Source organism: Lampris incognitus, chromosome 3 (assembly GCF_029633865.1).
Source record: "Lampris incognitus isolate fLamInc1 chromosome 3, fLamInc1.hap2, whole genome shotgun sequence".
Lineage (NCBI taxonomy): Eukaryota > Metazoa > Chordata > Actinopteri > Lampriformes > Lampridae > Lampris > Lampris incognitus.
The window spans coordinates 59,374,303-59,402,066 of NC_079213.1; the positions used below are offsets into that span (position 1 = coordinate 59,374,303).

The 27,764-nt window shown below is 46.6% G+C and overlaps 1 protein-coding gene across 1 annotated transcript in view; it reads right to left on the reverse strand.

The window, feature by feature from the left end:
* Nucleotides 1-3,989: 3,989 nt before the first annotated feature.
* Nucleotides 3,990-27,764, reverse strand: part of wwtr1 (WW domain containing transcription regulator 1) — an 83,553-nt gene continuing 59,778 nt past the window's right edge. Inside the window, exons 3-7 of the mRNA XM_056277216.1 lie at nucleotides 19,366-19,569; nucleotides 17,144-17,250; nucleotides 16,811-16,932; nucleotides 5,933-6,048; nucleotides 3,990-5,774 (exon numbers count right to left, since the gene is read on the reverse strand). Of these exons, the coding sequence (XP_056133191.1) occupies nucleotides 5,587-5,774; nucleotides 5,933-6,048; nucleotides 16,811-16,932; nucleotides 17,144-17,250; nucleotides 19,366-19,569 (737 nt within the window). The 3' untranslated portion in view covers nucleotides 3,990-5,586. The remainder of the gene's footprint in view (nucleotides 5,775-5,932; nucleotides 6,049-16,810; nucleotides 16,933-17,143; nucleotides 17,251-19,365; nucleotides 19,570-27,764) is intronic.

Here is a 27,764-nt window from a genome sequence, read left to right on the forward strand (position 1 = left end):
CAAGGCGGAATCACACTGATTCAAGTTTTTGGTCCAGTCAGTGTATGATGTCCTCCTGAGCCCTTCCAACCTTTTCAGCAGGGGCCTGGTGGACTCACCTACTTACCAACTCTGCCAGAAAAGGGAATCCTTGGAGCACATCCTGAGCTGCTGTCCAAAGGCCTTGGGAGAGGGGCAGTATATCTTGGCGCCATGAACAAGTTCTTCAGGCAGTAGCAGACACCATCTGCACTGGGATCAGCTACAGCAAGCACCAACACCCAACAAAACACAGTATCACCTTTGTTCGAGCAGGGGAGAAGCCCCAGGCCCAGCCAAAGGCTCAGGGTTGGCTGCTCACAACAGCAATGGGCTGGCAGTTCCTGGTCAACCAGGGAGACAACTGAGGTTCCCAAACACCATCACAGCTACTACACTCAGGCCAGACATGGTCCTGATGTCTGTGGCAACAAAGCAAGTGGTTTTGCTAGAGCTAACAGTCCCCTGGGGAAGATTGGATCGAGGAGGCACAAGAACGGAAGAGAGCCAGATATACAGAACTGGTAGCTGAGTGGTGGAGGAATGGGTGGAAGGCACACTGTGAGATGGTTGAAGTGGGCTGCAGGGGCTTTGCAGGCCCAGTCTCTATACCGGGTCCTGGGACTCTTGCGGGATTCGTGGGCTGCAAAGAAGAAGAGCAATTTGGAACATGGAAGCCGCTGAAAAGGCTTCCCATTGGCTCTGGGTGAAGAGGGGTGACGTGTGGCGTAATGCGCTACCTGGGCACAAAATGGCACTTGATCACCCCCAGCTGGGTCACTCGGGCAAGGGTGTCTGAGGTTAAGACCCGAAACATCTGATGACACAGGACTGACGATGTGTCCAGGATGTACCACATGGTGTATCAAAGAACATGCAAACCTGCTTTTTCCAACTCTGGAACATCACAAAAATCAAATCAATTCTATCAACAAGAGATCTAGAATTACTAATCCATACCCTAATTTTTTCATGCCTTGACTAGTGCAATGCTTTTTTCTCCTGTCTCAGCCAAGCAGCCCTGTCCTACCTGCAACTTGTGCAAAATGCTGCAGCCAGGCTGCTAACCATTAACAATCTTAGATCCCATGTCACACCAATCCTCACATCCCTTCATTGGCTCCCCGTAAAGTATAGAATAGACTTCAAGATACTGTTTATCACATACAAGGCCCTACATGGTCCTGCCCCTTTATACATATATTTACAAACTTTTGCATCATTACTCCACCTCTACACCACTCAGATCTTCTGACCAGGGTCTGTTATTTATATCCCACTCCCTCTGCAAATCCAAGGGTGACTGTGCTTTTTCTGTAAGGGTCCCATCCCTCTGGAACAGCCCCCCCCCCCATTAGATCAGCTGAGTCTGTAAACAGCTTTAAAAAACTTCTCAAAACCCATCTCCACCAACTTGCCTTCCCTGTAAAGGGGCTGTAATTTATACTTTTCTGTATGTAACTGTATATGTATGTTGTTGTTTATTTTTCTGTATGTGTATCTTGTGCAGCACTTTGTAACTTTATTTTAAAAGGTACTATATAAATAAACTCTTAATTATTTACATGGTAATATGCTGCCATAAAATTTCTACAGAACTCCTGTGGCTAGAAGATGGCTAAGCTACAGACCAAGGAAAAGTCTGACAGAAGGATTTCTTGCTGCCATATCTAAAATTGGCAACAGTTCATCACTGAACAGGGAAAGAGTAAGGTCATTTTCAGTTCAAGAAATTCAAAATATTGACTGACAATAAACAGTAAATGTAGTGAATGAAAACAGTTCAGTTAGTCACATATGCAAGTATATCAGGTGCTTCATGCCAAAATTTTAATCAAAATCTGGATCCTTAAATGACTTGAAGGTGCAATGTGTCCTTTTTGGATTTCATGAGGCATGATATGACTAGCAGATACAACAAGGGTTGCTGAATGGTGGTGACTCAAACAAAGCTAACAGCTTAGAGCACCCACTCCCCACATTTCTGCCTTCAAAAGCACATCATATTCTGGATGTTATTCACATTACTGAACAATAGATGTCAGCATTCAGGAGCAAATAACACATTGCACCTTTAAACTCAATTAAATCCTGCAACTAGTGATCCTCAGAATTATGGTGTGGTTTTAAAAATTAACCATCAAATAATTGATAAAAAAGCAGTGAAAATTACAACTCCATCTATACCTCTGTTGTGGCAAATTCTAAATGATCACAGCATCTTGCAGTATGAAAAGACATGACAAACTCTGCAACCAGACTGCCTGCAGCAGCTGTGTTTCTGTCAGTTAAGATACTGCTCGCTGTAGCATCAGCAGTACAGAATCTGTAGAATGAGACACAGCAGTACGAACATAAGCCTGTATGGCAATCAAGTGTTCAGCTCCTGTGACTTTTCCTAGCTCTCAAACAAGGAAACATCTCAGCAACTCAAGTGGCTGCCGAGGAGCAAAGTATGGCATCAAAACCTTGTTGGAAAGACGCACAGCAGGAGCCTGGTGAATAATTCCAACTGCACTGACTTGAAAAAATGGTGTGTACAAAATATTTTCTCAGACATTAGAAAAACAAATGCCATACTTTGTGAAGCATGTTCATCTGCTACCAACAAGCCATAGTAGCCACAAAGTGCCCACCAATTCCCAGAGTTATCAACCTTAACACTCGATTCATGAATAACGGGGTCAGTAAGATACATCGTGGGCATGTCTGGTTAAACCATCTTTCATTTAGTGCTTAAAAGTCTCTCTCAAAACAACCCATCTAAAAATGTAATAGTTATAGATCTTTATAAATGCTTTAAATACAAGCACTGACAATGCAACTAGTACAGCAGCATGTGTAGTCTCTGCAGGTTTCAGGTTAGAGTATACTGCCTTGTGGTCCCCAAAGTTAGGTTGCAATCATGATCTTCTGTCCTGCGGAGAAGCCACGCAGTAAAGATGCTATTCGGCTGAATACTAACGGAGAAAGTTTTCCAGTGGGAACAATACACGTATACAAATGTACTCCTTTGTGGAGAAAAAAAATATTCGTATCCATCAAAAATCAGTTATGAAAATGCCGTTTCATTTTTAGCCAGTTGCTGTACCACCGACAAACCGATGGGACAAAGACTCGGGAAAAGTTCCCAAGCTGCATCTGGAAAACCACTGAATACTGTAATCAATCTAGCTAAATAAGATTATTAATAACAAAAATAGTAATGATAAGAATACTGTGGCAAGGGTATAAAAGAGTATAAAACACAGTTCTATCTTTAAACACTTGGCTGCCTACTCACATGGCTACTTCCCCGCAAAACACAATCATTTTTATTAGTAGTAATACAGAATCAACCATTTAAAGCTTTAGAAGATACATAGTCCCAACACAAGGAAACAAAAAAATACATACTTGGTACAAAACCCTCAAACATATACTCTGAATGGTAAGTATATTTTTAATTCTACTATAAAGCCTACCAGTTCTTAAGATCCACTCTTACTTGCTAGGCCTTCAGACCTGTTGGATCATGGGAAGTCATACCATCACATTCACTTTCACCTACAAGTGAAGGGTTTGAGTATACAAGAATCAGTTGTTCAGTTTCAGCAAGTGGGTCTGTGGGTTTCTTTTTAAACTTTCCGGTGACATCCACGCTACTAGGCCAGGTTTGTCCAACTATTTACCAAACGTGGTAAACAGCTGCTGATACAGGGAAGCCATTTTTGAAACCATCTCATGCTACCTGCTGCGTTTTACTACCAAGTTCCTACAGCAACACCCTCATCTAGTGCCTGACACAGGCCTGACAAACCACTGTAGAGACAGAACTGTAGTCCGGTCATGGTGGAGCCCCTTTGAACAGTATTTTCCAACCCAGTCCTCAAGTTTCCCCTTTTGTGCAGGTTTTTTGTAACCATCTAAAGAGGTCATCTATGTTAAGAGGGAATGACCATCCCTGAACCGGGGGGGGGGGGGGGGGGGCGTCTAAGATTACATCTGTCACCATCTTACAATGCTGTGATTGTAACTATTCCCCAACCCTCTGTGAATAGTACACATGGCCATTGTAATACTAGTTAATGGCCACACCATATTTGCATATGAGACCGATTGTTGGTTTCAGTCGTTATGCCACTGTATTGTTTATAAGGGTGGGGACACCTGCAGTCACTTGAGACTGAAGAGGTCACTTAGATGACGATGAAACATATCTGTCAATAAACGTTGTGTCCAGATGAACTGATTCAACCTTCTGTGATGTCCACAGGCCTGTTTGTACTTACTCAACTAATCAATACTTCATCATGTCAGATATGGCACACCTGACATAATGATGTGCTATAATTTGATTAGTTGAGTAAAAGATCTTAAAATTTGAATACTGTGAAGCCCCAAACGTTTTGAACAGACACACCTATTCACACCTATTCAGGGTCTCAAAGAAAGTCTCCAGGACAGGGGTACTGCAGAAAAAAAGTCTGCACTGTACTGGAGGACTGGAGCTGAGGGGTGCCGGAGGACTGGAGGACAGGGGTACTGGAGGACTGCAGGACAGGGGTACTGGAGGGCTGGAGGACAGGGGTACTGGAGGACTTCGGGACAGGGGTGCAGGAGGACTGCAGTACAGGAGTACTGGAGGGCAGGGGTGCAGGGGTGCAGGAGGACTGCAGGACTGGGGTACTGGATGACTGGAGGGCAGGGGTACTGGGGGACTGGATGGGCAGGGGTGCAGGAGAACTGCAGGACAGGGGGATTGGGGGACTGTAGGACAGGGGTGCAGGAGGACTGCATGACTGGGATACTGGAGGACTGGGTTGGGAAAGAGGGACCCACTCTACTATTAAAAACTGTTAAACTAGCGGTGCAAAAAGCTTTTGGATGACTTGTGTTTTACAAAAGTCTCTGGACAGACGAGAGTTTGGTCAGGTTGTCCAATGAGTTAAAGGTCACTGGCCCTTCATCAGTTTCCTCCATATCATCAACATGTGAACTGGACAACACTCTACAGACCAGGTGGTATAGAATCAACAGTTACTTAGTGACAGGAATAAAATAATACTTGTGTTTTTCTGCTGAGCTAGCATGGCTGCTACACTCAAAAAGGTCATTGCCTTACACCTTCGGTGGACATGTCAGTCCAGAACTAACTTCCTCTCCCACATCTACACATCAGTCCAGAACTAACCTCCTCTCCCACATCTACACATCAGTCCAGAACTAATTTCCTCTCCCACATCTACACGTCAGTCCAGAACTAACTCCCTCTCCCACATCTACACGTCAGTCCAGAACTAACTTCCTCTCCCACATCTACACATGTCAGCCCAGAACTAACTTCCTCTCCCACATCTACACATCCTGCACAGAGCCCAGAGTGAACTGACAGCAGCAGAGTTGATGAAACCAAGACGGAGTCCTCCTTCCTTGATGCTGCATTGTTAGACACGTGTGTGTGTGTGTGTGTGTGTGTGTGTGTGTGTGTGTGTGTGTGTGTGCGTGCCTAGAAATTTAAATTCATTAATAAAGCCATGCATCTTTGTGTGCACAGTTTGTATATTTTGTGTGTGTGTGTGTGTGTGTCTACAGCCAGGTGAGAAAAGGCTCTGTCTTATTGAGAGCTGACTCCACATCATTGAGGATGGGTATGAGGTCAGATCCCTCCAAGGTTCCCAAGTCAACGTTGGTTCCTGGAAGTGAATCCAGGAAGTCAGGGAAGCGGTTGGGCTGGCCAGCAGGCATGCTGAGACTGCCCTGCACCAGAGCGTCACCTGCAGGAGAGGAGGGGAAGCACACAGGGTCCACCACTGCCAATCCATAAAGAACACAAGTAACATGAGTAGCTTTGTACACACACACACACACACACACACACACACACACAAACGAAGCTTTGCATATGTGTGTGTGAACATGTGGATGTGTGTACCTGTATCCATCTCCTCCATGTTGTTGAGGAAATCTTCAGGTGTCGTTGGAATACTGTAAGAGCCTAAACCCAAGCCGCTGTCGCTGCTCTGCTCTCTGGAGTGGTGGAAATGACCACTGGCACCGGGACAGATAGAAAGAAAAACATCATTAATTTTAACCTCATGACTGTGTTATGAAACACAACACTTCTGGTGAATCAGCCAAAAACTTCTAGATTACCTTCACCTGGGACAGAAATGTTTATTCTTAGAAAAGGATGTAGAAGGAAGAAACCACTTTCCAAAATAATGAATTGTATTTACTGTGTGGACACGTTTTATGAAGGTCACTTAAACTTGGCCAGAAGGCCCAGTGAGGTAATTATTCATGTCAGATGCAACACATTATTCGACCCGTTTCTCCACATGGAAATGTGTGTGATTTTACACATAAGCAACAAAACTAAACAACCAGACAGGCATCTGGACTAATGCAGCTGCAGTCTGCATGGAGACAGGTGGTAGGATCATGTTGTGTGATGGTTTAAAACCATGTTCCAGATGTTTCCAGGTGTTCCAGGTGTTTCCAGGTGAGATTAGAAGATGTACAGCAGAGCGTTATATGAGAACATGTGCAATACAACAAGCTTCTGACTGAACCCTGTGTCATGGATGTTGCTACTTCACATCACTGCTGTGCATTGTTTGATGTGTCTGGTTTTCCTGTACAACAGAAGAGCTCTCGAATAATCAAAAAAGGATTCACTGACAATAACACAATTGAAACCTTTAAGAAAACTGCAATTGAGCTATCGTCGTACAAACTGAGGATCTTGTGAACGACTTCAACTCAAAAATATATTTGACAACACTGCACATGTTAAAACTAAAAACAGAGAAAAACAAAAAGCCCCCTGAAGAAATGGAGTGGTTGTTAGGCAGTTTAAGAGAGACTGTCGCCAAGGAGAACGACAGTGGAGAAAGACTACACTTCAGGTTCACCATGAAATCTATAAGGACAGACTGAACAAGTACAGCAGAGACATTAAACAGGCCAGACAGTCTTTCTTCTCTAAAATCATGAATGAAAATATTAACAATAGTAAAGTGCTTTTCTCCACTATTGACCGACTTATTAATCCACCATCTCCAAAGCCATCAGAGATGCTGTCCACTGAAAAATGTGAGCAATTCGCTACATTCTTCAATGACAAACTTATTGCCATTAGACAGAGTATTAGAGCCTCAAGATCCAGTAATGAACCTACCCTCCAGTTCTCCAGAAATAGCACTGGCGCCATGTCTCACTTTGACACTCTAGACCTTAAAAGTCTAGACAATATTGTTAGGCAGATCAGGTCGTCCACCTGCTGCTTGGATCCTCTCCCTACCAAATTTAAAAAAAAATGTTTTTAATTGCTTAGCACATGACGTTTTAGAAATTATTAACTACTCCCTTCAGGCAGGTATATTTCCTGCAGCACTTAAGACAGCTGTCGTTAAACCACTTCTGATGAAGAGTAATCTTGATGCGACAGTTATTGCCAACTACAGGCCCATCTCCAACTTACCATTCCTCAGCAAAATCCTTGAAAAAACAGTTTATTCTCAAGTTAATAACTATTTAATATCTAACAACCTTCTAGGCATTTGTCAATCGGGTTTTCGATCTCACCATAGTACAGAAACAGCACTTATCAAAGTTGTGAACGATCTGCATATGAACACAGATTCTAATGAATTGTCTGTTCTTGTGCTCCTGGATCTCAGTGCCGCCTTCGACACTGTTGATCATGATATTTTGCTAGAGAGATTAGAAAAATGGGTCGGCCTTTCTGGCCCGGTTCTCAACTGGTTTAGAACATACCTTCAGGACAGGCAGTTCTTTGTGTCTATTGGAGACTTTTCCTTGGACAAAGTGGGTATAATGTGTGGGGTACCCCAAGGTTTGATTCTTGGACCACTACTATTCAATCACTATATGCTCCCACACGCATGTTATACAGAAACACAAAAATAAATTACCATAATTATGCAGATGATTCACAACTGTACATATCCCTATCTTCTGATGACCTAGCTCCCATACGTTCCCTAATTCAGCGTAGTGACGATATTACTTTATGGATCTCAGATAACTTTTTACGACTGAACAAAGACAAGACAGAAATACTTATTTTTGGTGTAAAGACTCGGAGACAGAGAATTGCAGCTCATCTCAGCTCTCTGTCTCTGGAGTGCAAAGGTGAAGCTAGAAATCTTGGTGTAATCATGGACAGTGATCTAAATTTTAAGAGCCACATCAGTCATCTCAGAAGATCAGCCTTCAACCATCTTAAAAACGTTTCGAAACTAAGGGGCTTTCTATCAAAATCAGACTGTGAGAAATTAATCCATGCTTTTATAACAAGTAGACTGGACTACTGCAATGGACTATATTCACCGGCCTCCCAAAATCAGCTGTGCACCAATTACAGTTAATTCAAAACGCGACAGCACGTGTTCTCACCAGAACTAAAAAGTATGAGCACATTACACCTGTTCTTAGATCTCTGCATTGGCTCCCCGTCAAAACTAGAACCGATGTTAAAATTATGTTGATTGTATACAAAGCGCTAAACGGCCTCGCACCACGCTATATAAAAGACATGTTAGTTAGATACAAACCAGCAAGAACTCTCAGGTCCAATGGCAGTGGTCTTTTAACCATCCCTCGTGCTAGGTCTAAAGCAGGGGAAGGTGCATTTTCTATTTATGCCCCAAGTAGATGGAACGCCCTGCCTGAGGACCTGAGAGAGGCCCCGAACACTGGACACATCAGGTTAAAAACCTTACTTTTCAAAACAGCCTACGGCTAAGTTCTCGGTGTGTGTGTGTGTGTGTGTGTGTGTGTGTGTGTGTTTTGTATATTTTGATATTTTTTATTAATTTTACTAACTCAGTTTAAACTTGTCTGCACTTTCATAAGATGTGTCTGTACTTTTATTTATCTTATTTTTATGCTTTTTATTTCTTATCTTTTGCCTGTAAAGCACTTTGAATGACCTCTGCGATGATAAGGTGATACACACATAAACTGGCCTTGCCTATACACATACACTCACTGGCCACTTTATTAGGTGCACCTTGCTAGTACCGGGTTGGACCCCCTTTTGCCTTCAGAACTGCCTTAATCCTTCGTGGCATAGATTCAACAAGGTACTGGAAACATTCCTCAGAGAGTTTGGTCCATATTGACATGATAGCATCACGCAGTTGCTGCAGATTTGTCGGCTGCACATCCATGATGCGAATCTCCCGGTCCACCACATCCCAAAGGTGCTCTATTAGATTGAGATCTGGTGACTGTGGGGGCCATTTGAGTACAGTGAACTCATTGTCATGTTCAAGAAACCTGTCTGAGATGATTCGAGCTATATGACATGGCGCGTTATCCTGCTGGAAGTAGCCATCAGAAGATGGGAACACTGTGGTCATAAAGGGATGGACATGGTCAGCAACAATACTCAGGTAGGCTGTGGCGTTGACACGATGCTCAATTGGTACTAAGGGGCCCAAAGTGTGCCAAGAAAATATCCACCACACCATTACACCACCACCACCAGCCTGAACCGTTGATACAAGGCAGGATGGATCCATGCTTTCATGTTGTTGACGCCAAATTCTGACCCTACCATCCGAATGTCGCAGCAGAAATCGAGACTCATCAGACCAGGCAACGTTTTTCCAATCTTCTATTGTCCAATTTTGGTGAGCCTGTGCGAATTGTAGCCTCAGTTTCCTGTTCTTAGCTGACAGGAGTGGCACCCGGTGTGGTCTTCTGCTACTGTAGCCCATCTGCCTCAAGGTTCGGCTTGTTGTGCGTTCAGAGATGCTCTTCTGCATACCTCGGTTGTAATGAGTGGTTATTTGAGCTACTGTTGCCTTTCTATCAGCTCCAACCAGTCTGGCCATTCTCCTCTGACCTCTGGCATCAACAAGGCATTTTCGCCCACAGAACTGCCGCTCACTGGATATTTTCTCTTTTTCGGACCATTCTCTGTAAACCCTAGAGATGGTTGTGCGTGAAAATCCCAGTAGATCAGCAGTTTCTGAAATACTCAGACCAGCCCGCCTGGCACCAACAACCATGCCACGTTCAAAGTCACTTAAATCACCTTTCTTCCCCATTCTGATGCTCGGTTTTAACTGCAGCAGATCGTCTTGACCATGTCTACATGCCTAAATGCATTGAGTTGCTGCCATGTGATTGGCTGATTAGAAATTTGCTTTAATGAGCAGTTGGACAGGTGTGCCTAATAAAGTGGCCGGTGAGTGTATGTATGTATATATGCACAGGAATCTCAAAAACTCATCACTACAGTCTTATTTGTTGTAGCCAGGAATCCCTGTCACTCTGTCAGTCAGTCAGTCTGTCTGTCAGTCAGTCTGACAGTCAGTCAGTCTGTGTGTCTGTCTGTCTATCAGTCTGTGTGTCTGTGTGTCTATCAGTCTGTCTGTCTGTCTGTCAGTCAGTCAGTCTGACAGTCAGTCTGTCTGTCAGTCAGTCTGTCTGTCAGTCAGTCAGTCTGACAGTCAGTCAGTCAGTCTGTCTGTCTGTCTGTCTGTCTGTCTATCAGTCAGTCTGTCTGTCAGTCTGTCAGTCTGACAGTCAGTCAGTCTGTCTGTCTGTCTGCCTGATGAAAATGGATGATCTGCTGTGGCGACCCCTAACAAGAGCAGCCAAAAGTAGTAGCAGTAGATTAACAGTATAGGAACTCATCTCACTAGTAAGTTCATGAAGAATATCATTTTGGATTTAATGTGACAGAATGATTATAGTTTCATAATAAGTTCTCAACACAGGGATCTGTGGTTCGAATCCCCGTGTTACCTCCAGTTTGGTCGGGAGTCCCTTCAGACACAATTGGCCGTGTCTGTGGGTGGGAAGCTGGATGTGGGTATGTGTCCTGATCGCTGCACTAGCGCCTCCTATGGTCAATTGGGGCACCTGATCAGGGGGGAGGAGGAACTGGGGGGGAACAGCGTGATCCTCCCATGTGCTACATCCCCCTGGTGAAACTCCTCGCTGTCAGGTGAAAAGAAGCGGCTGGTGACTCCAAATGTATGGGAAGAGGCATGTGGTAGTCTGCAGCCCTCCCTGGATCAGCAGAGGGGGTGGAGCAGTGACCGGGACGGCTCAGAAGAGTGGGGTAATTGGCTGAGTACAATTGGGGAGAAAAAGGGGGGGGGGGTAAAAAAAAAGAAATATACTTATTATTTTATAGCGCCCCGCTTTTCTCAGGTATTTCTGAAAATCACATACCTTCTGACACCATCGCCAAATATTTACCTATTTGATTCCCATTTTCCATTTATTTATTTATTCTTTTGTTCATTTATTCACCCAGTTATTCTAGTGCTGGTAGACATTTTGCTGGTAATAAATGTCTGTTATTGAGCATCGCTGCCTGTGTGTTTCTTTGAATCGAAGATAGAAATGCCTGAAATCCAGAATTTACAACTTCAGATCTGAAATTGATTCATTCTGTTTATCAAGTTGCTACGGAAGGAGATGGTGTCCCGAAATTCATAACTAGAAAAATTGTCACAGCCTCTCGCCCTTGACATCAAAGCGATCGCCCTTGACACCTGCTACACCAGCTGACACCTGCTACGCCAGCTGACACCTGCTACGCCAGCTGACACCTGCTACACCAGCTGACACCGGCTGACCCCCCCTTCACCCCGGCAATCGCCCTCACCCTTAAAAGGCCTCCACTATGGACCATTCATGGACTTCTGCCTGCTTGCCTACCTGCCACAGAGCCACCTCCTGCTCTACCCCCGAGATCGGTCACTTCAATAAAGACTGGATTCTTCCCTTATCTGGTTGTCCCGTCTGCTTTTGGGTTCCTTCCCGATACGTGACAGTACGTTCCAGCCACTATGGACCCAGCAGACTATTCCACCACAGAGCTGGCCACGGTCTGCCAGGCTGTAGCCAACCAGGAATCGGTCCTCGGCCAGCACAGCCAGGTGCTACAGGGGATGACTGACGCCCTCCGTGGGCTCAGCTCAAAGATCTCCAGAATCCAGACCCAACTTAGTGCCTCCGCTAGCCCGGGATCCGCCCGTCCAGCTCCGCCACCCCCAGCGCCATCAACTTCGGCTAAGGAACCATGGGTTGCCCCGCCCGATAAGTATGATGGAGATTTTGGACTTTGTCGCCCTTTTTTTGATGCAGTGTGAGATTGTGTTTAACCAGCAGCCCCAGTCATATTCCACGGATGGAGCCAAAGTCGCTTACATCATGGGTCTTCTCCGGGGAAGCGCCCTGGATTGGGCTACAGCGGTGTGGGAGATGCGGGCCTCCACTTCCTCATCCTACGCTGAGTTCACCACTGCTTTTCACCAGGTTTTTGATCATCCCGTGCGGGGAAAGGATGCGTCAAAAAGACTGATCTCTCTCCGCCAGGGTTCCCGCAGCGTCGCTGACTACTCAGTTGAGTTCCGTATGCTATCAGCGGAGAGCGGATGGAACAACGAGTCCCTCCAGGCCGGCTTTTCCAACGGGCTAAGCGAATCCATAAAGGACGAATTGGTTTCCTACCCCGAGCCTGGAGGGTTGGAGGAATTGGTTACCCTGGCCATTCGTGTGGACAACCGTCTCCGGGAGCGGAGGAGAGAGAGGACGTGCCGCTTTCCTGGTCACAACAACTTACCACGGGCCACACCTCCAAACTCGGGGGGCCGAGCTCACTCGACTGAGGTTGCCGTCCTCCGAGAAAGCCCGAGGCGTGACTCTTCCCCAGCTTCGGAGCCGATGCAACTCGGCCGCTTCCGGCTCAACCCGGAGGAGCGTCAACGCCGCATCACCGAGAACAGCTGCTTGTATTGTGGTCAGCCTGGTCACTTTCTCGCCTCCTGCCCTCACCGTTCCGTCAAACTAGCAGGCTCACCAGGGAGGGGGAGGATCCTCGTGAGCCCAACTGTCTGCCCTCTGTCTCCTCGTCCATGTACCCAGTTGCAAGCTACCATGAGTTTTAAAGGCCAGTCCACTAAACTTTTGGCTTTAATTGACTCTGGGGCTGATGAAAGCTTTTTGGATGCAAGTGTTGTGAAGCAGCTAGGTCTTGCCACTGTGAGTCTGGACCAGCCTCTTGAAGCTAATGCCTTGGATGGACGTCTCCTGATCCGGATAACCTCTAAGACCGAGCCTGTGCGCCTCCTGTTGTCGGGAAACCATCAAGAGGAGTTAAGTTTTTTCGTTATCAATTCTCCCTTTGTTCCCATTATACTTGGTCATCCCTGGCTGGTTAAGCATAGTCCCCATATTGATTGGTCATCGGCCAGAATTTCAAGTTGGAGTCCCGTCTGTCATGCCATATGCCTCCAGTCTGCTCTGCCTCAGTCTGTCCCCTGTCAGGTGTCAAGCTCTGAGACCTCTGACCTATCACTGGTGCCTCCAGAGTACCATGACCTCCAAGCCGTGTTCAACATGCAGCAAGCTCTCTCCCTGCCTCCTCATCGCCCCTATGATTGCGCTATTGACCTGCTCCCGGGCGCTCCCCTCCCCAGCAGCCGCCTATATAGCCTCTCCAAGCCTGAGTGGGAGTCCATGGAGAGGTACATCAAGGACTCCTTGGCTGCTGGTCTTATTCGCCCGTCATCATCACTCCTTGGTGTGGGGTTCTTTTTTGTGGGCAAGAAGGACAAGACCCTCCGGCCGTGTATTGACTATAGAGGCCTCAATAACATCACAGTCAAGAATAAGTACCCTCTGCCCCTCATGACTTCCACTTTTGATTCTCTCCAGGGAGCCACAGTGTTCACTAAACTAGACCTCCGCAATGCTTACCACCTGGTCCGGGTTCGAGACGGAGATTAATGGAAGACTGCCTTCAACACCCCCCTGGGGCATTTTGAATATCTGGTGATGCCGTTTGGTCTCACTAATGCCCCAGCTGTCTTCCAGAGTCTGGTCAATGACGTCCTACGTGACATGTTGGATCGTTTCGTTTTTGTTTACCTGGATGATATCCTGATTTTTTCCAGAGACCTGTCAGAGCATGTCATGCACGTCCGCCAAGTCCTTCAATGGCTTCTGGAGAACCGCCTTTTCGTAAAAGCAGAAAAGTGCGAATTCCATGCCCCTTCAGTCACCTTCCTGGGCTACATCGTGGCCGATGGGCAGGTGAGAATGGACCCCGCCAAGGTCAGAGCGGTTCTTGAGTGGCCAAGCCCGACCAGCCGTAAGCAGCTTCAGAGGTTCCTCGGGTTTGCTAACTTCTACAGATGGTTCATCCGCAACTAGAGCCGCGTTGCGTCCCCACTAACCGCTCTTACCTTCACCTCCAGACCGTTCCTGTGGACCCCTGTAGCAGAGGCAGCTTTCCAAGCCCTCAAGCACCGCTTCACCACAGGTCCTATCCTCATCCAGCCAGACCCAACCAAGCAGTTCGTTGTAGAAGTGGACGCCTCTGAGATTGGGGTGGGGGTGGTCCTTTCTCAGCACTCCAGTGAGGATGGCAAGACACACCCCTGTGCCTTCCTGTCTCACCGTCTCTCCCCAGCTGAAAGGAACTATGATGTGGGGAATCGTGAGCTCCTGGTGGTGAAATTGGCACTGGAGGAATGGCGACATTTTCTGGAGGGGTCTGAGCTTCCTTTCATAGTGTGGACTGACCATAAGAACCTGGAATACATCCAGTCAGCAAAGCGACACACCGCGCGCCAAGCCAGGTGGGCGCTCTTTTTTGGTTGTTTTAATTTTTCTTTGACGTACAGACCTGGCTCCAGGAATGCCAAGCCCGATGCTCTGTCTCGTGTGCATGGGGAGGAGTCTGAGCCCAAGCTCCAACCTGACACCATCATTCCCTCTACCTGTGTGGTTGCGGCTGCGGCTGTCACCTGGAACATTGAAAGGGAGGTCATGGCAGCACAACAGACTCAGCCTGACCCAGGTAACGGTCCCCCCGGGCGCTTGTTTGTTCCAGACGCTGTTAGATCTAGCGTGTTGCAGTGGGCTCACTCTTCCAAACTTACCTGCCATCCTGGAGTAACCCGTACCCTAGCCTTCCTCCGCAGGCGGTTCTGGTGGCCTTCCATGATGGAGGATACTGGGTCTTTTGTTTCTGCCTGTCCTGTTTGTGCCCAGAATAAGCCCTCCACTCGGGCCAGTGCCGGTCTGCTGTGCCCCCTGCCTGTTCCACACCGTCCCTGGTCGCATCTGTCCTTGGATTTCGTCTCTGGTCTGCCCGCCTCCGACGGTAACACCGTTGTACTGACTGTCGTTGATCGCTTCAGTAAATTTGCTCACTTTTTGCCCTTGTCTAAACTACCTTCGGCCCGAGAGACTGCGGATCTGCTGGTCAGGGAGGTTTTCCGGGTCCACGGTCTTCCCCGTGATATAGTGTCTGACCGTGGCCCCCAGTTCACTTCTGCTGTCTGGAAGGCTTTCTGCTCTGCCATCGGTGCCACCGTAAGCCTGTCATCGGGGTTCCATCCTCAGACCAACGGCCAGGCCGAGAGGGCCAACCAGGCATTGGAGACTGTCTTCCGCTGTCTGGTGTCTGCCAACCCATCCTCTTGGTCCTCACAACTTCCCTGGGTAGAATATGCCCATAACACCTTGCCATCGTCTGCTACTGGGTTGTCCCCTTTTCAATGCCTTTACGGCTATCAGCCCCCCCTTTTTCCTTCTCAAGAGGTAGACATTCCGGTTCCGTCTGTCCAGGCCCATGTTCGTCGGTACCGTCGGACCTGGCGGTGAGCCCGTTCTGCACTGCTCAGGGCCAGCGCTTGGCGGATTGTCATCGCACCCCTGCTCCGGACTACTCCCCCGGTGACCAGGTATGGCTCTCTACCAAGGATCTACCCTTAAGATCGGACACTAAAAAACTGTCCCCCAGGTATACTGGTCCCTTTCCCATTGTCAAAGTCATTAACCCCTCTGTGGGCCGTCTGAAGCTGCCCCACACTCTGCGGGTTCACCCTTCCTTCCATGTGTCCTGCCTCAAACCTGTCTCTACCAGCCCTCTAGTTCCTCCGGCCCCCCCGCCCCCACCTCCTCGTATGATCAACGATCATCCGGCTTACACCGTTCGTCGTCTCCTGGACTCTCGTCGCCACGGTCGCGGCCTGCAGTATCTTGTGGACTGGGAGGGATATGGCCTGGAGGAGAGGTGTTGGGTCCCTCGTCGCCTTGTCCTGGACGTGAACCTCATCCGGGACTTCCACAGGACGCACCCTGACGGGCCTGGTAGGTCGCCCGGTGGCGCCCCTCGAAGGGGGGGTACTGTCACAGCCTCTCGCCCTTGACATCAAAGCGATCGCCCTTGACACCTGCTACACCAGCTGACACCTGCTACACCAGCTGACACCTGCTGACCCCCCCTTCACCCCGGCAATCGCCCTCACCCTTAAAAGGCCTCCACTATGGACCAGTCTTCGCTGGAACGTCACCATTCATGGACTTTTGCCTGCCTGCCTACCTGCCACAGAGCCACCTCCTGCTCTACCCCCGAGATCGGTCACTTCAATAAAGACTGGATTCTTCCCTTACCTGGTTGTCCCGTCTGCTTTTGGGTTCCTTCCCGATACGTGACAAAAATAATAATATTATAGCCATATATCGCTACATTGTTCTCTTACAATTTGTGTTGCAGTGACTTTTTTTAATATTTACGCATTAATGAAACTATGACGCTGTCGTTAGACGGCTCAGCCTAGACGACTGCTCTAGAGTTCAGAGGTTTGGGGGGGGGGGGGTGCTGTGGTTTGTAAAAAGAAGGGAACTCTTTCTTGTCTACTGCATAGAAGACAGGCTGCTGCAGCTCTTCTCAGCATGGTGCTGAATAAAGGGACCACGTCTCCCTTAATGTCTGCAGCTGCTCTGGATGACTGGCTCCAGGTACCTGTTCAGGAAGGGATCTGAGCCACTGCTGGGCATGTTGTTATTCTGACTGCCACCAACAGAGGCCAGTGTGGAGGTCAAATCATCTCCTTCCATAGGCAGCTGCCGACATAGTGCCACCTCCTGGTGGGGAGGAGCAGGGGAAGGGGAAGAAAAGAAATAAAATGAAGTTAAAGGAGCACAGAGCACAAAAGAGAACACTAAATATTGGCAGGTTGTGTTCACCATTTAACAAAACCTTTTAAATCAAGAATAATTATGTTTTACTAATGGAAGAATAATTACAACATGAACTTCTTCCGTTTTTCTCTGTGTACTAGCACTGTTGACTCACCTGTCTCATGAGCTCCTCCTGTCGTCTCTGGATCATCTCTCTTTCCAGCTGGATTCTTTGGAGTCTCATTTTCTGCTGCTGGCTAACACTAACAGGGGTACCACCACCTAAGAACAGACAGAAAGGAACTATATGTGCATTTGTATGAGCTGATGCTACTGACACTATGATGAAACCAGGAAGAGAAAGAAGTTTCACAAAAAAAACCCAAAAAAACATAATACAGTACCAGAGAGGCAATCTTATTCGAGTGACTACGGTACTCCTTTATTTGTTTGTCATGGCTAGAAGGTATTTGTATTTGGTCACAACCCAGATATTCAAGAAAAGCAGTAAAGGATTGTTCCACCAATACCAAGTCCGCCAACGTCTTTCTTATTCCATCTCATTGCACATGTCAGTTTCCCAAAAGCAATTTTATCCATATTTTTCCAAAATAATGCAATCTGTCTCTGAGCCTGCAGGAGTCATGCCAATAAGCACTTCCTGTTCTTCATTCGCCTTAAAGAGGCTCAAACATGTCCACTGTCCACTAGATTACACTGGACAACAACAGATCACCACATGTTCCCGTCGTAACTGCTGTCCTGTATGTGTTTCAACAATAGTTCTGTGTTAATGTAGGGTTCTTTCGTGTGTACTGCATAGCCAGTGGGTACTGAAGGGTGGACATTGCCATTGTGTAACAGGACAGCTTTCATGGCATTGTTGTGGGTCATGCACACAACCCAAAGCCATGAACAATCCATCAGTGTCAGTGCAGAAACACAGGTTGTCAATCTGTGTAAAGAAGTTTGACAAATGTTCTTGATGGTTCCAAAAGATAGAAATGTTTGTACCTGGTGACAGCAAACCCCATCCTTGCAATCTTTAACCAAGTTGCTCTGCTTTAGCTTTTGACAAATCTAAGTCCCTGACCAGGTCATTTAATCCTGGGTGTGTTATCAGATGAGGATAACCACGCATAAAGGGTTCAACATCCGGATCAGTGTTGTTTTTCACATCTGGTACATGCATTGTGGCATCTTCATCTGCCCCATCTAGGCTCCATGTCTCTGGTGGCTTCGGTACTGGCAAACTGTCATCATGTGGCACTGGTGTCATGGCTGAAGGCAGGTTGGGGTATTCAGTAGCTTTCTTATTGTTAGTAGAGAAGCCAGATACATTGGTCAGACCGAAGCAACAGCCCGTCACGTGATCCTTCTGTTCTCACCATATCATTGGGACTGCAAATGGCATTTACTTTCGAGTACCTCTGAGTCAAGCTCTCAGGTTGACTGCACATGTTGCACAACAAATGTGAGGAGCCCAGGGTTTCTCTTGGCCACCAGTTTTACATCCCCAGTAGAGCTCATAGGCTTTCTTAATAAGTGCAGTCATGGTGCGTCTTTGAGCCTTAAGCGTGTCCTCACCACAGATGTAACAGAATGTATTGCAGCTGTTGCAACACTGACGATACATTTCCGCTGTATGCATGCATACACACACACACACACACACACACACACACACACACACACACACACATCTATATCGATATAGATATAGATGTGTGTGTTCGCACGTAGACAAAGACAGAGAGATTGTGAAAATCGTGATAGTTTCCCTTTAATATGCTTAGCTCTGTCTCAGGTGACAAACGATGATTGGTTAAAGGAAATGTACAACAATGGGGGGCTAGTCATGGGGGCTGAGCTGTTTGACTTCAGTACAGCTTTTGACATAATAGATCATGATTATCTACTATAGTTTCACATCCCCCACAATCAGTTGGATAGAAAGTATATATCAGAAGACACCAAGTATTTTAAATGTGGTGTTCTTCAGGGAAGCTACCTAGGTCTGCTTCTCTATTCTATCTATCCTAAAAGGTTACCACTCGTTTTGAAGACTGCCAGGTTGGGTATGTATGCAGAAAATTCTACGCAATACACATTAGCCCATATAGTAATTTCTCTTTATGCTACCTTAAGCAAAGAACTGCAAGCTACATTTAACTTGTTTATAGCAAGTAAACTGGTTTTGAATACATCTAAGACCAGTACGACATGACTGGAAAGTCATGCTACTCCTTGTGTTGTCCATAGCCAGCAGTCCATTGTGGCAGCTGCTAAGGCTGCCATGATACCATACAACTTAAACTTATATGGCAGAGGTTTCAAAACATACTCATCCCCCAGTGTTAACCTTTGTCTACGTAATAATTTGTTAAACTATATCACCTTGAACATTGCTAGTCCCACTAGCTCCACCAGCCCCAGCCCCTAGGGATCCTCCCAGATTCATCATGCCTCCAGAAGAGCTGTGCTGCTGGGCCAGGGTGCTCGGTGAGCCCAGAGTCTCGACTGGGATCTGTTGGGCCTGTAGCTGTTGCTGTTGATGATGGTGACATTGCTGTTGATGCTGTCGATGTTGTTGTTGCATCACTAGAGAGAAGATAAGGTGAAAGAGAAACAGTGATAAGTTACAGTCAGGAACAACCAATACTGGATTATGGTCAACAACTCAAACCGGGATTAATTAAAATCAATTTAAGAAATTATTTCTGGCTGTGCTGTATCAGAGAGGTAGGACGGATGAAAGCGCCCTGACACACTAGGACCTTTTGAAGATGCCATAGTTTACAGGATTTCATTCTTCAGGAGTCATTGGGCCTCAAGCAAATGGTTGTTTTTTGTTTGTTTTTTGTTTTTTGAAGTACAGCTCTGTTAATTAAAAAGTGATTACAACGAAAACCTATGGTATTCACAAGTTGTATCTTATTTTGGGTTTGTTCATTATGGACTGAACGTCTTGATGCATGCTCAGTATGCCAGGTAAGAACATCAAAGAAGGTTGAACCAGTTCATCTGGACACACTTTTTATTATAGACATCGTATCCAGATGACCTGATTCAACCTTCTTTGAGATCGACTGAATGTTATTGGTCAGAGTTGGGCTATGGTTGAGGAACCTCCTTTTGCTATTTTTCCTTAACCCTTCAAGAGAGACCGATGTCCCGTTTAAACCCATTTTACACCAACAACCATGTTCAACCCATGTTGGACCCTTTTACACGAAACCTGATGACTCGCATTATCCCTGCGTCAAGCCATGTATACAACATGTGGGAATGGGACGCAAGTCAGGCATTGCATCACATCATTGTCTACTCTCAGGTCTACGTCATTAACAGGGGACAGAAACTTTGTTTACAGCCAGTTCAACATGGAGTCAAGCGGAGTATCTACATGTCTATCTGTGTAGCCTAACAACCTGACATGACTAGACACCAACAACCTGACATGACTAGACACCTTCTTTTCATTTAGATAATCTAATGACAAAACCAATTTCATTTGGAAGGTGATATTACACATCTCCGTGATTACTGTTCATTACCATCACTTAACCCCTCTGACGTCAAAAACTACAGACCAGTTTCCCTTCTACCCTTTCTATCCAAAACTTTCCAACGTGCTGTCTTTAACCAACTTTCTTTGTACTTCCACCAGAACAACCTCCTGGACTCCAACCAGTCTGGGTTCAGGGTGGGTCACTCGACAGAGACGGCCCTCCTTGCAGTGACAGAATCACTGCACTCTGTGAGAGCAAACTCTCTCTCCTCTGTCATGATACTCCTGGACCTGTCAGCTGCGTTCAACACAGTGGGGCTGGGTGTCACAGGCTCTGCACTCTCAATGGTTGCATCCTACCTGACAGATCGCTCCTACCATGTGACATGGAGGGAATTTGTGTCGGACCCTCGCAGACTGACTACAGGCATTCCACATGGTTTGGTTCTGGGCCCTCTCCTATTCTCCCCGTACACGACATCCCTGGGTTCTGTTATTTGCTCGCATGACTTCTCTTACCACTGTTAATCCGATGACACCCAGCTGATCTTGTCCTTTCCTCCCTCTGACACACAAGTAGAGACTAGCATTGCTGTGTGTTTGACTGACATCTCAGGAGTGGATGCCAACACACCACCTGAAGCTCAATCTGGACAAGACAGAGCTGATGTTCCTCCCGGGGAAAAGGTTACCCACACAAAGACCTGGCCATCACCATTGACAACACCGTGGTGACGCCAACTCGGAATGTGAGGAATCTGGGTGTGATCCTGGACAACCAACTGTCGTTTGCTGAAAGGGTTGTATTGGTTGCTCGCTCCTGCAGATTTCTCCTCTATAACTTCAGGAGGATTCGCCCATTCCTCACCAACGAGATGGCACAGGTGCTCATCCAGGCTCTGGTCATCTCTCGGCTGGACTACGGCAACTCCCTCCTTGTGGGCGCCCCGGCGTCGGCCATCAGACCTCTGGAGTTTGTTCAGAAAGCTGCAGCTCATCTGGTCCTCAACCGCCCTAAGTTCTCCCACACAACTCCCCTTCTCATGTCCCTACACTGGCTCCCAGTAGCTGCTCGCCACCAGTTAAAGACTCTGGTGCTAGCCTACAGGGCAGTGAAAGGAACAGCTCCTTCCTATCTCCAGGCCATGGTCAAGCCCTACACCCCCGCCTGACCACTTCGCTCTGCTGCCTCGGGACGCCTGGTTGCCCCGTCGCTCAGAGGCCCTTGCTGCCGATCGACCCGGTCACAGCTCTTTTCTGTCCTGGCCTCACAGTGGTGGAATGAACTCCCCACTGATGTCAGGACAGCGGAGTCGCTGCTCATCTTTCGGCGCAGGTTGAAAACTCACCTCTTCAAGAACTACTACCCTGTTACTTGTTCTTAGCACTTAATGTATTCACTCATTAAAAAAAAAATCTCTTTCTTGCGCTTTTACTTTAGCACTGGTTTTGCTCTTAGATGCTTGTTTAGATGCACTTATGACCTCTGATAACTAGCAGTTATCCTGATTTCCTATGTTAAATGATGCACTGATTGTAAGTCGCTTTGGATAAAAGCGTCGGCTAAATGACTTGAATGTCATGTCATGTAATGTAATTACTGTTCATTTACACTGGTTCACATATTTATAGGTAACCAACAATGATAAGAAGATACAAGTACAGCTGGAAAGTACAGTTTGAAGCCTGAACCTAGAACGACCGGGATTTCACGCCTACCTAAAACGACCACGGGTGGTCAAAATGATGGCCAGTGTTTAAACTCTATATTGTGTCAAGATAAATACCCAATTGAAATATTAATGCATTACATATGTTGGAATGTCTGTTAGGAAACGATTGACATGAAAATCAACATTTTAACAACTATAATACTATTTTTAAACAATTTAAACTTCAGAGAGACATGGTCGAACTTGAATAGTAAAATTGCAAAAGTGAAAATATTACCTGAAAATCAAAATGGACAACACATATTGCTAATCTAAAAAACGCAACAAGGCCTATAAAACGTGACACGTAAAAGAGAGCTGTGTTCTGTAACTCTCATGCGCCCTGCATGAGCCAACAGACAGACAACTCCTCCCCCAACCAACCACCAGGACGACAACGCCTTTCAGCTCAGCGTCTTCTCATGGTGCACTGGAGGGAGGGTCGCAATACCATGAATGTATGTACACTGTACATAAATAAACTACGCATCAGATATGCTGGAGTCTAATACAAACCTGATAATATGTAAACATAAGCATGTGTGTATAAACATACATAATAAAATCCAATATTTTGTCCACAAAAGGGAAACAATAAATGAAATAGACTCACCGAGGTATAAGCTACAAACATATGGATAAACAACTAAGTAAGTATTTTAAACACATTCAAGTGTTGTTTTATAACCAACAATTAAAGTTCAGCTGACTCTCAATATCAGCAAATACACACAACACACTATACTGTGTGTGACGTTCTTGTGTAAGAAGTGGGGTTGTTGTGAAGCGTCTAGTGTGTTGGTGTAGTGTTGTGTGTCTGTCACGTCTCACTCTCAACTTTCACCTCTGGCTAGCAGAAATGCGAGCAGGAGAGCCGAGCGCGTAAGCCTCTCCTGGTCAGTACATAGCCTCTCCAACAGCAAGTACTATGTAGCGCCTCCTCATGGCGACACACGGTAACTGGGTACACCTTGGACCCTGGCTGAACTACAAGGGAATCGGAGGAGCTCTGGCCCCTAGACGTGCGGTATGCAGGCCCACCGGTGTGTGGATATTCCCTGATGCCCATGAACCACCCCCAGCTATGGGTTAGATAGTGCCACCTAGTGGGTACCTCGGGAGAGGAATAGGCTACGGGAGTAAACCCCTACACAACTCCAACGTCCACAGTGCTGTTGTTTTGTGTTTTCCTTGACCTTTTGTATGTGTTTAAGTGGGAGAGTACTGCTGGCGTCCTGTGTGGCTGCCACTCCTCCCTCTCGTAGCCCCCCTTCACATCCACCCCTGTATGTCTTCTCCCTCCCTCCTCTCCATCCACCGCTGTATGTCTTCTCCCCCCCTTCCCATTCACCCCCGTATGTCTTCTCCCTCCCCCCTTCCCATCCACCCCTGTATGTCTGTGTTATGTTTATCTGTTGTCTTGTTTCACCCCCTTTATTGTGAAGCCACTTTGAGTGTTAGAAAAGGGCTATATAAGTTTGATTTATTATTATTATACACTGCTACTACTACTACTTTTTTAGTGCATTCTTAGTGCCGGTCCCAAGCCCGGACAAATGGGGAGGGTTGCGTCAGGAAGGGCATCCGGCGTAAAATCTTTGCCAAATCAAATATGAGGATCATGAATAAGATTTCCATACCGGATCGGTCGAGGCCCGGGTTACCAACGACTGCCACCGGTACTGTTAACCAGCAGGGTGCCGGTGGAAACTATGCTACTGTTGGGCGAAGGAGAAGGAGAGGGGGAAGGCATGTACAGAGGCAGCTAGAGAGGAGGAAGGGTAGGCGTGTGGAAGTGAGAGTTGGAACTTTGAATGTTGGCACTATGACTGGTAAAGGGAGAGAGCTGGCTGACATGATGGAAAGAAGAAAGGTAGGCATACTGTGTGTGCAAGAGACCAGGTGGAAGGGGAGTAAGGCCAGGAGTATCGGAGGTGGGTTCAAACTCTTCTACCATGGTGCGAATGGGAGGAGAAATGGGGTAGGGGTAATCTGAAGGAAGAGTATATCAAGAGCGTGCTGGAGGTGAAGAGAGTGTCAGACAGAGTGATGAGTATGAAGCTGGAAATTGAAGGTGTATTGCTGAATGTTATCAGCGCATATGCCCCGCAAGTTGGGTGCGAGATGGACAAAAAAGAAGAATTCTGGAGTGAGTTGGACAATGTGGTGGAGAGGGTACCCAAGGAGGAGAGAGTGGTGATTGGAGCGGACTTCAATGGACATGTTGCTGAAGGGAACAGAGGTGATGAGGAGGTGATGGGAAGGTAAGGAGTCAAGGAGAGAAATGTGGAAGGACAGATGGTGGTCGATTTTGCGAAAAGGATGGAAATGGCTGTGGTGAATACATATTTCAAGAAGAGGGAGGAACACAGGGTGACGTACAAGAGTGGAGGAAAGTGCACACAAGTGGACTATAGCTTATGTAGAAGGCGCGATCTAAAAGGCATTGGAGACTGCAAGGTGGTGACAGGGGGGAATGTAGCTAGGCAGCATCGGATGGTGGTCTGTAGGATGACTATGGAGACCAAGAAGAGGCAGCGAGTGAAGACACAGCCGAAGATCAAATGGTGGAAGTTGAAGAAGGAAAACAGTTGTGTGGAGTTCAGGCAGGAGTTAAGACAGGCACTGGGTGGTAGTGAAGAGTTGCCAGATGGCTGGGCAACCACTGCAGAAATAGTGAGGGAGACAGCTAGGAAGGTACTTGGTGTGTCATCAGGACAGAGGAAGGAAGACAAGAAGACTTGGTGGTGGAATGAGTAAGTACAGCAAAGTATACAGAGGAAAAGGTTGGCAAAGAAGAAGTGGGATAGTAAGAGAGATGAAGAAAGTAGACAGTAGTACAAGGAGATGCAGCGTAAAGCAAAGAGAGAGGTGGCAAAGGCAAAGGAAAAGGCATATGGTGAGTTGTATGACAGGTTAGACACTAAGGAAGGAGAAAAGGACTTGTACCGATTGGCTAGACAGGGGGATCAAGCTGCAAAGGATGTACAGCAAGATAGGGCGATCAAGGATAGAGATGGAAATGTGCTGACAAGCGAGGAGAGTGTACTAAGAAGGTGGAAGGAGTACTTTGAGGGGCTGATGAATGAAGAAAATGAGAGAGAGAGAAGGTTGGATGATGTAGGGATAGTGAATCAGGAAGTTCAGTGGATTAGCAAGGAGGAAGTGAGGGCAGCGATGAAGAGGATGAAGAGTGGAAAGGCAGTTGGTCCTGATGACATACCTGTGGAGGCATGGAGATGTTTAGGAGATATGGCAGTGGAGTTTTTAACTAGATTGTTTAACACAATCTTGGAAAGTGAGAGGATGCCTGAGGAGTGGAGAAGAAGCATACTGGTACTGATTTTCAAGAAAAAGGGCGATGTGCAGAACTGTAACAACTACAGAGGTATAAAGTTGATCAGCCACAGCATGAATATTTGGGAAAGAGTAATAGAAGCTAGGTTAAGAAGAGAGGTGATGATCAGCGAGCAGCAGTATGGTTTCATGCCACGAAAGAGCAGCACAGATGCGATGTTTGCTTTGAGAATGTTGATTGAGAAGTATAGAGAAGGCCAGAAAGAGTTGCATTGTGTCTTTGTAGATTTAGAGAAAGCATACGACAGGGTGCCGAGAGAGGAGCTGTGGTATTGTATGAGGAAGTCAGGAGTTGCAGAGAAGTATGTAGGAGTGGTGCAGGATATGTATGAGGGAAGTGTGACAATGGTGAGGTGTGTGGTTGGAATTACAGATGGGATCAAGGTGGAGGTGGGATTACATCAAGGACCGGCTCTGAGCCCTTTCTTGTTTGCAATGGTGATGGACAGATCAGGCAGGAGTCTCCATGTACGATGATGTTTGCGGATGACATTGTGATCTGTAGCGAGAGTAGGGTGCAGGTTGAGGAGAGCCTGGAGAGGTGGAGGTATGCACTGGAGAGAAAAGGAATGAAAGTCAGTAGGAGCAAGACGGAATACCTATGCGTGAATGAGAGGAAGGACAGTGGAATGGTCAGGATGCAAGGAGTGGAGGTGACAAGGCATTTGAGTTTAAATACTTGGGGTCAACTGTTCAAAGTAACGGGGAGTGCAGAAGAGAGGTGAAGAAGAGAGTGCAGGCAGGGTGGAGTGGGTGGAGAAGAGTGTCAGGAGTGATTTGCGAAAGAAGGGTACCAGCAAGAGTTAAAGGGAAGGTTTACAAGATGGTTGTGAGACCAGCTATGTTATATGGTTTGGAGACAGTGGCAGTGACGAAAAGACAATCAGCAGAAGGGTCTACTCACCATCATCAAGACCTTCAGTGATGACATCAAGATGGAATTCGGAATTTACACGTATGCCAAAACCACTTTCAAGAAAGGAAGACTTCCCAAGACTGCAGACTTAGACCTTGACACTGACACCATAATCAAAGAGCTAAACCAAGATGGCACATTCAAGTACATAGGAGTGAATGAAGGAGACGGCATACAACACTCAACCATGAAGGAAAAGGTCTGGAAAGAGTACCACAGGACAGTGCGTATGGTACTGAAGCATGAACCCAATGCAGCTAACAGAATTTACACTATCAACATCCTAGCGATACCTGTAGTGACGTACAGCTTCAACATCATCAATTGGAAACTGAACGACATCAAGAGACTAAACACCAAGACACGAAAGATGCTGACCATGGAGAAGATGCACCACCCAAAAGCAGATTTCGACAGGCTGTACCTACCAAGAGCTTCAGGAGGACAAGGTCTAGTCCAACTTGAACTGACCTTCAAGACTACCACTATCGAGTTGGATGCATACTTGACAAAAACAGATGACCCACTCTTCCGAATAGTAAAACATCAGATCTACTAAATCAATAAAGACACTGCACAATACAAGAAAGAGCTTGATGTCTCAGACACCCTACCAACAGAAAATGAGGCAGCTACCATCTACACCAAATGAGTGAAGCAGAAGGCAAAACTCCATGGCCAGCAGCAACTGCAAAAAACCTGGGAGGACAATGCAATGCATGGGAAGTACCCAAAAAGAATGAAAGATGCAGATGTGGACCAACAAAAGACACACCAGTGGCTGAGGAGCACCAGACTGAAAGCAGAGATGGAGGGCCTGATAATCGATGCACAAGACCAGAGCCTGGCAACCAAATACTATCACCATCACATCATCAAAGATGGAACAGACCCAAAATGCAGAATCTGTGGATTGTACGAAGAAACCATCGACCATATTGTCTCAGGCTAACCGGAACTGGCAAAGACTGAGTACATATAGAACAGGCACAACAAGGCAGCAGCATACCTGTACTGGAAGATCTGCAGGAGTTACAAGATCAAGACGACTGACACACACACACACACACACACACACACACGCACGCCTTCACCCGAAACGAGTAAAACACAAGTTAATACAAAGATAGTATAAATCTATGATTCACTATCTCCATATTCAAATGTGAGGCTGCACCCTAGTTGACGACACTGTTCGGTGCTCTATAGTGTCCCTTGGCAAGATTTTCTGTTGCACAGCGTAGCTGAGACAGCCGCAGAAGAGTCCTGTTGCTTTTTGCCAGAACTGCTGCCGAGTTGA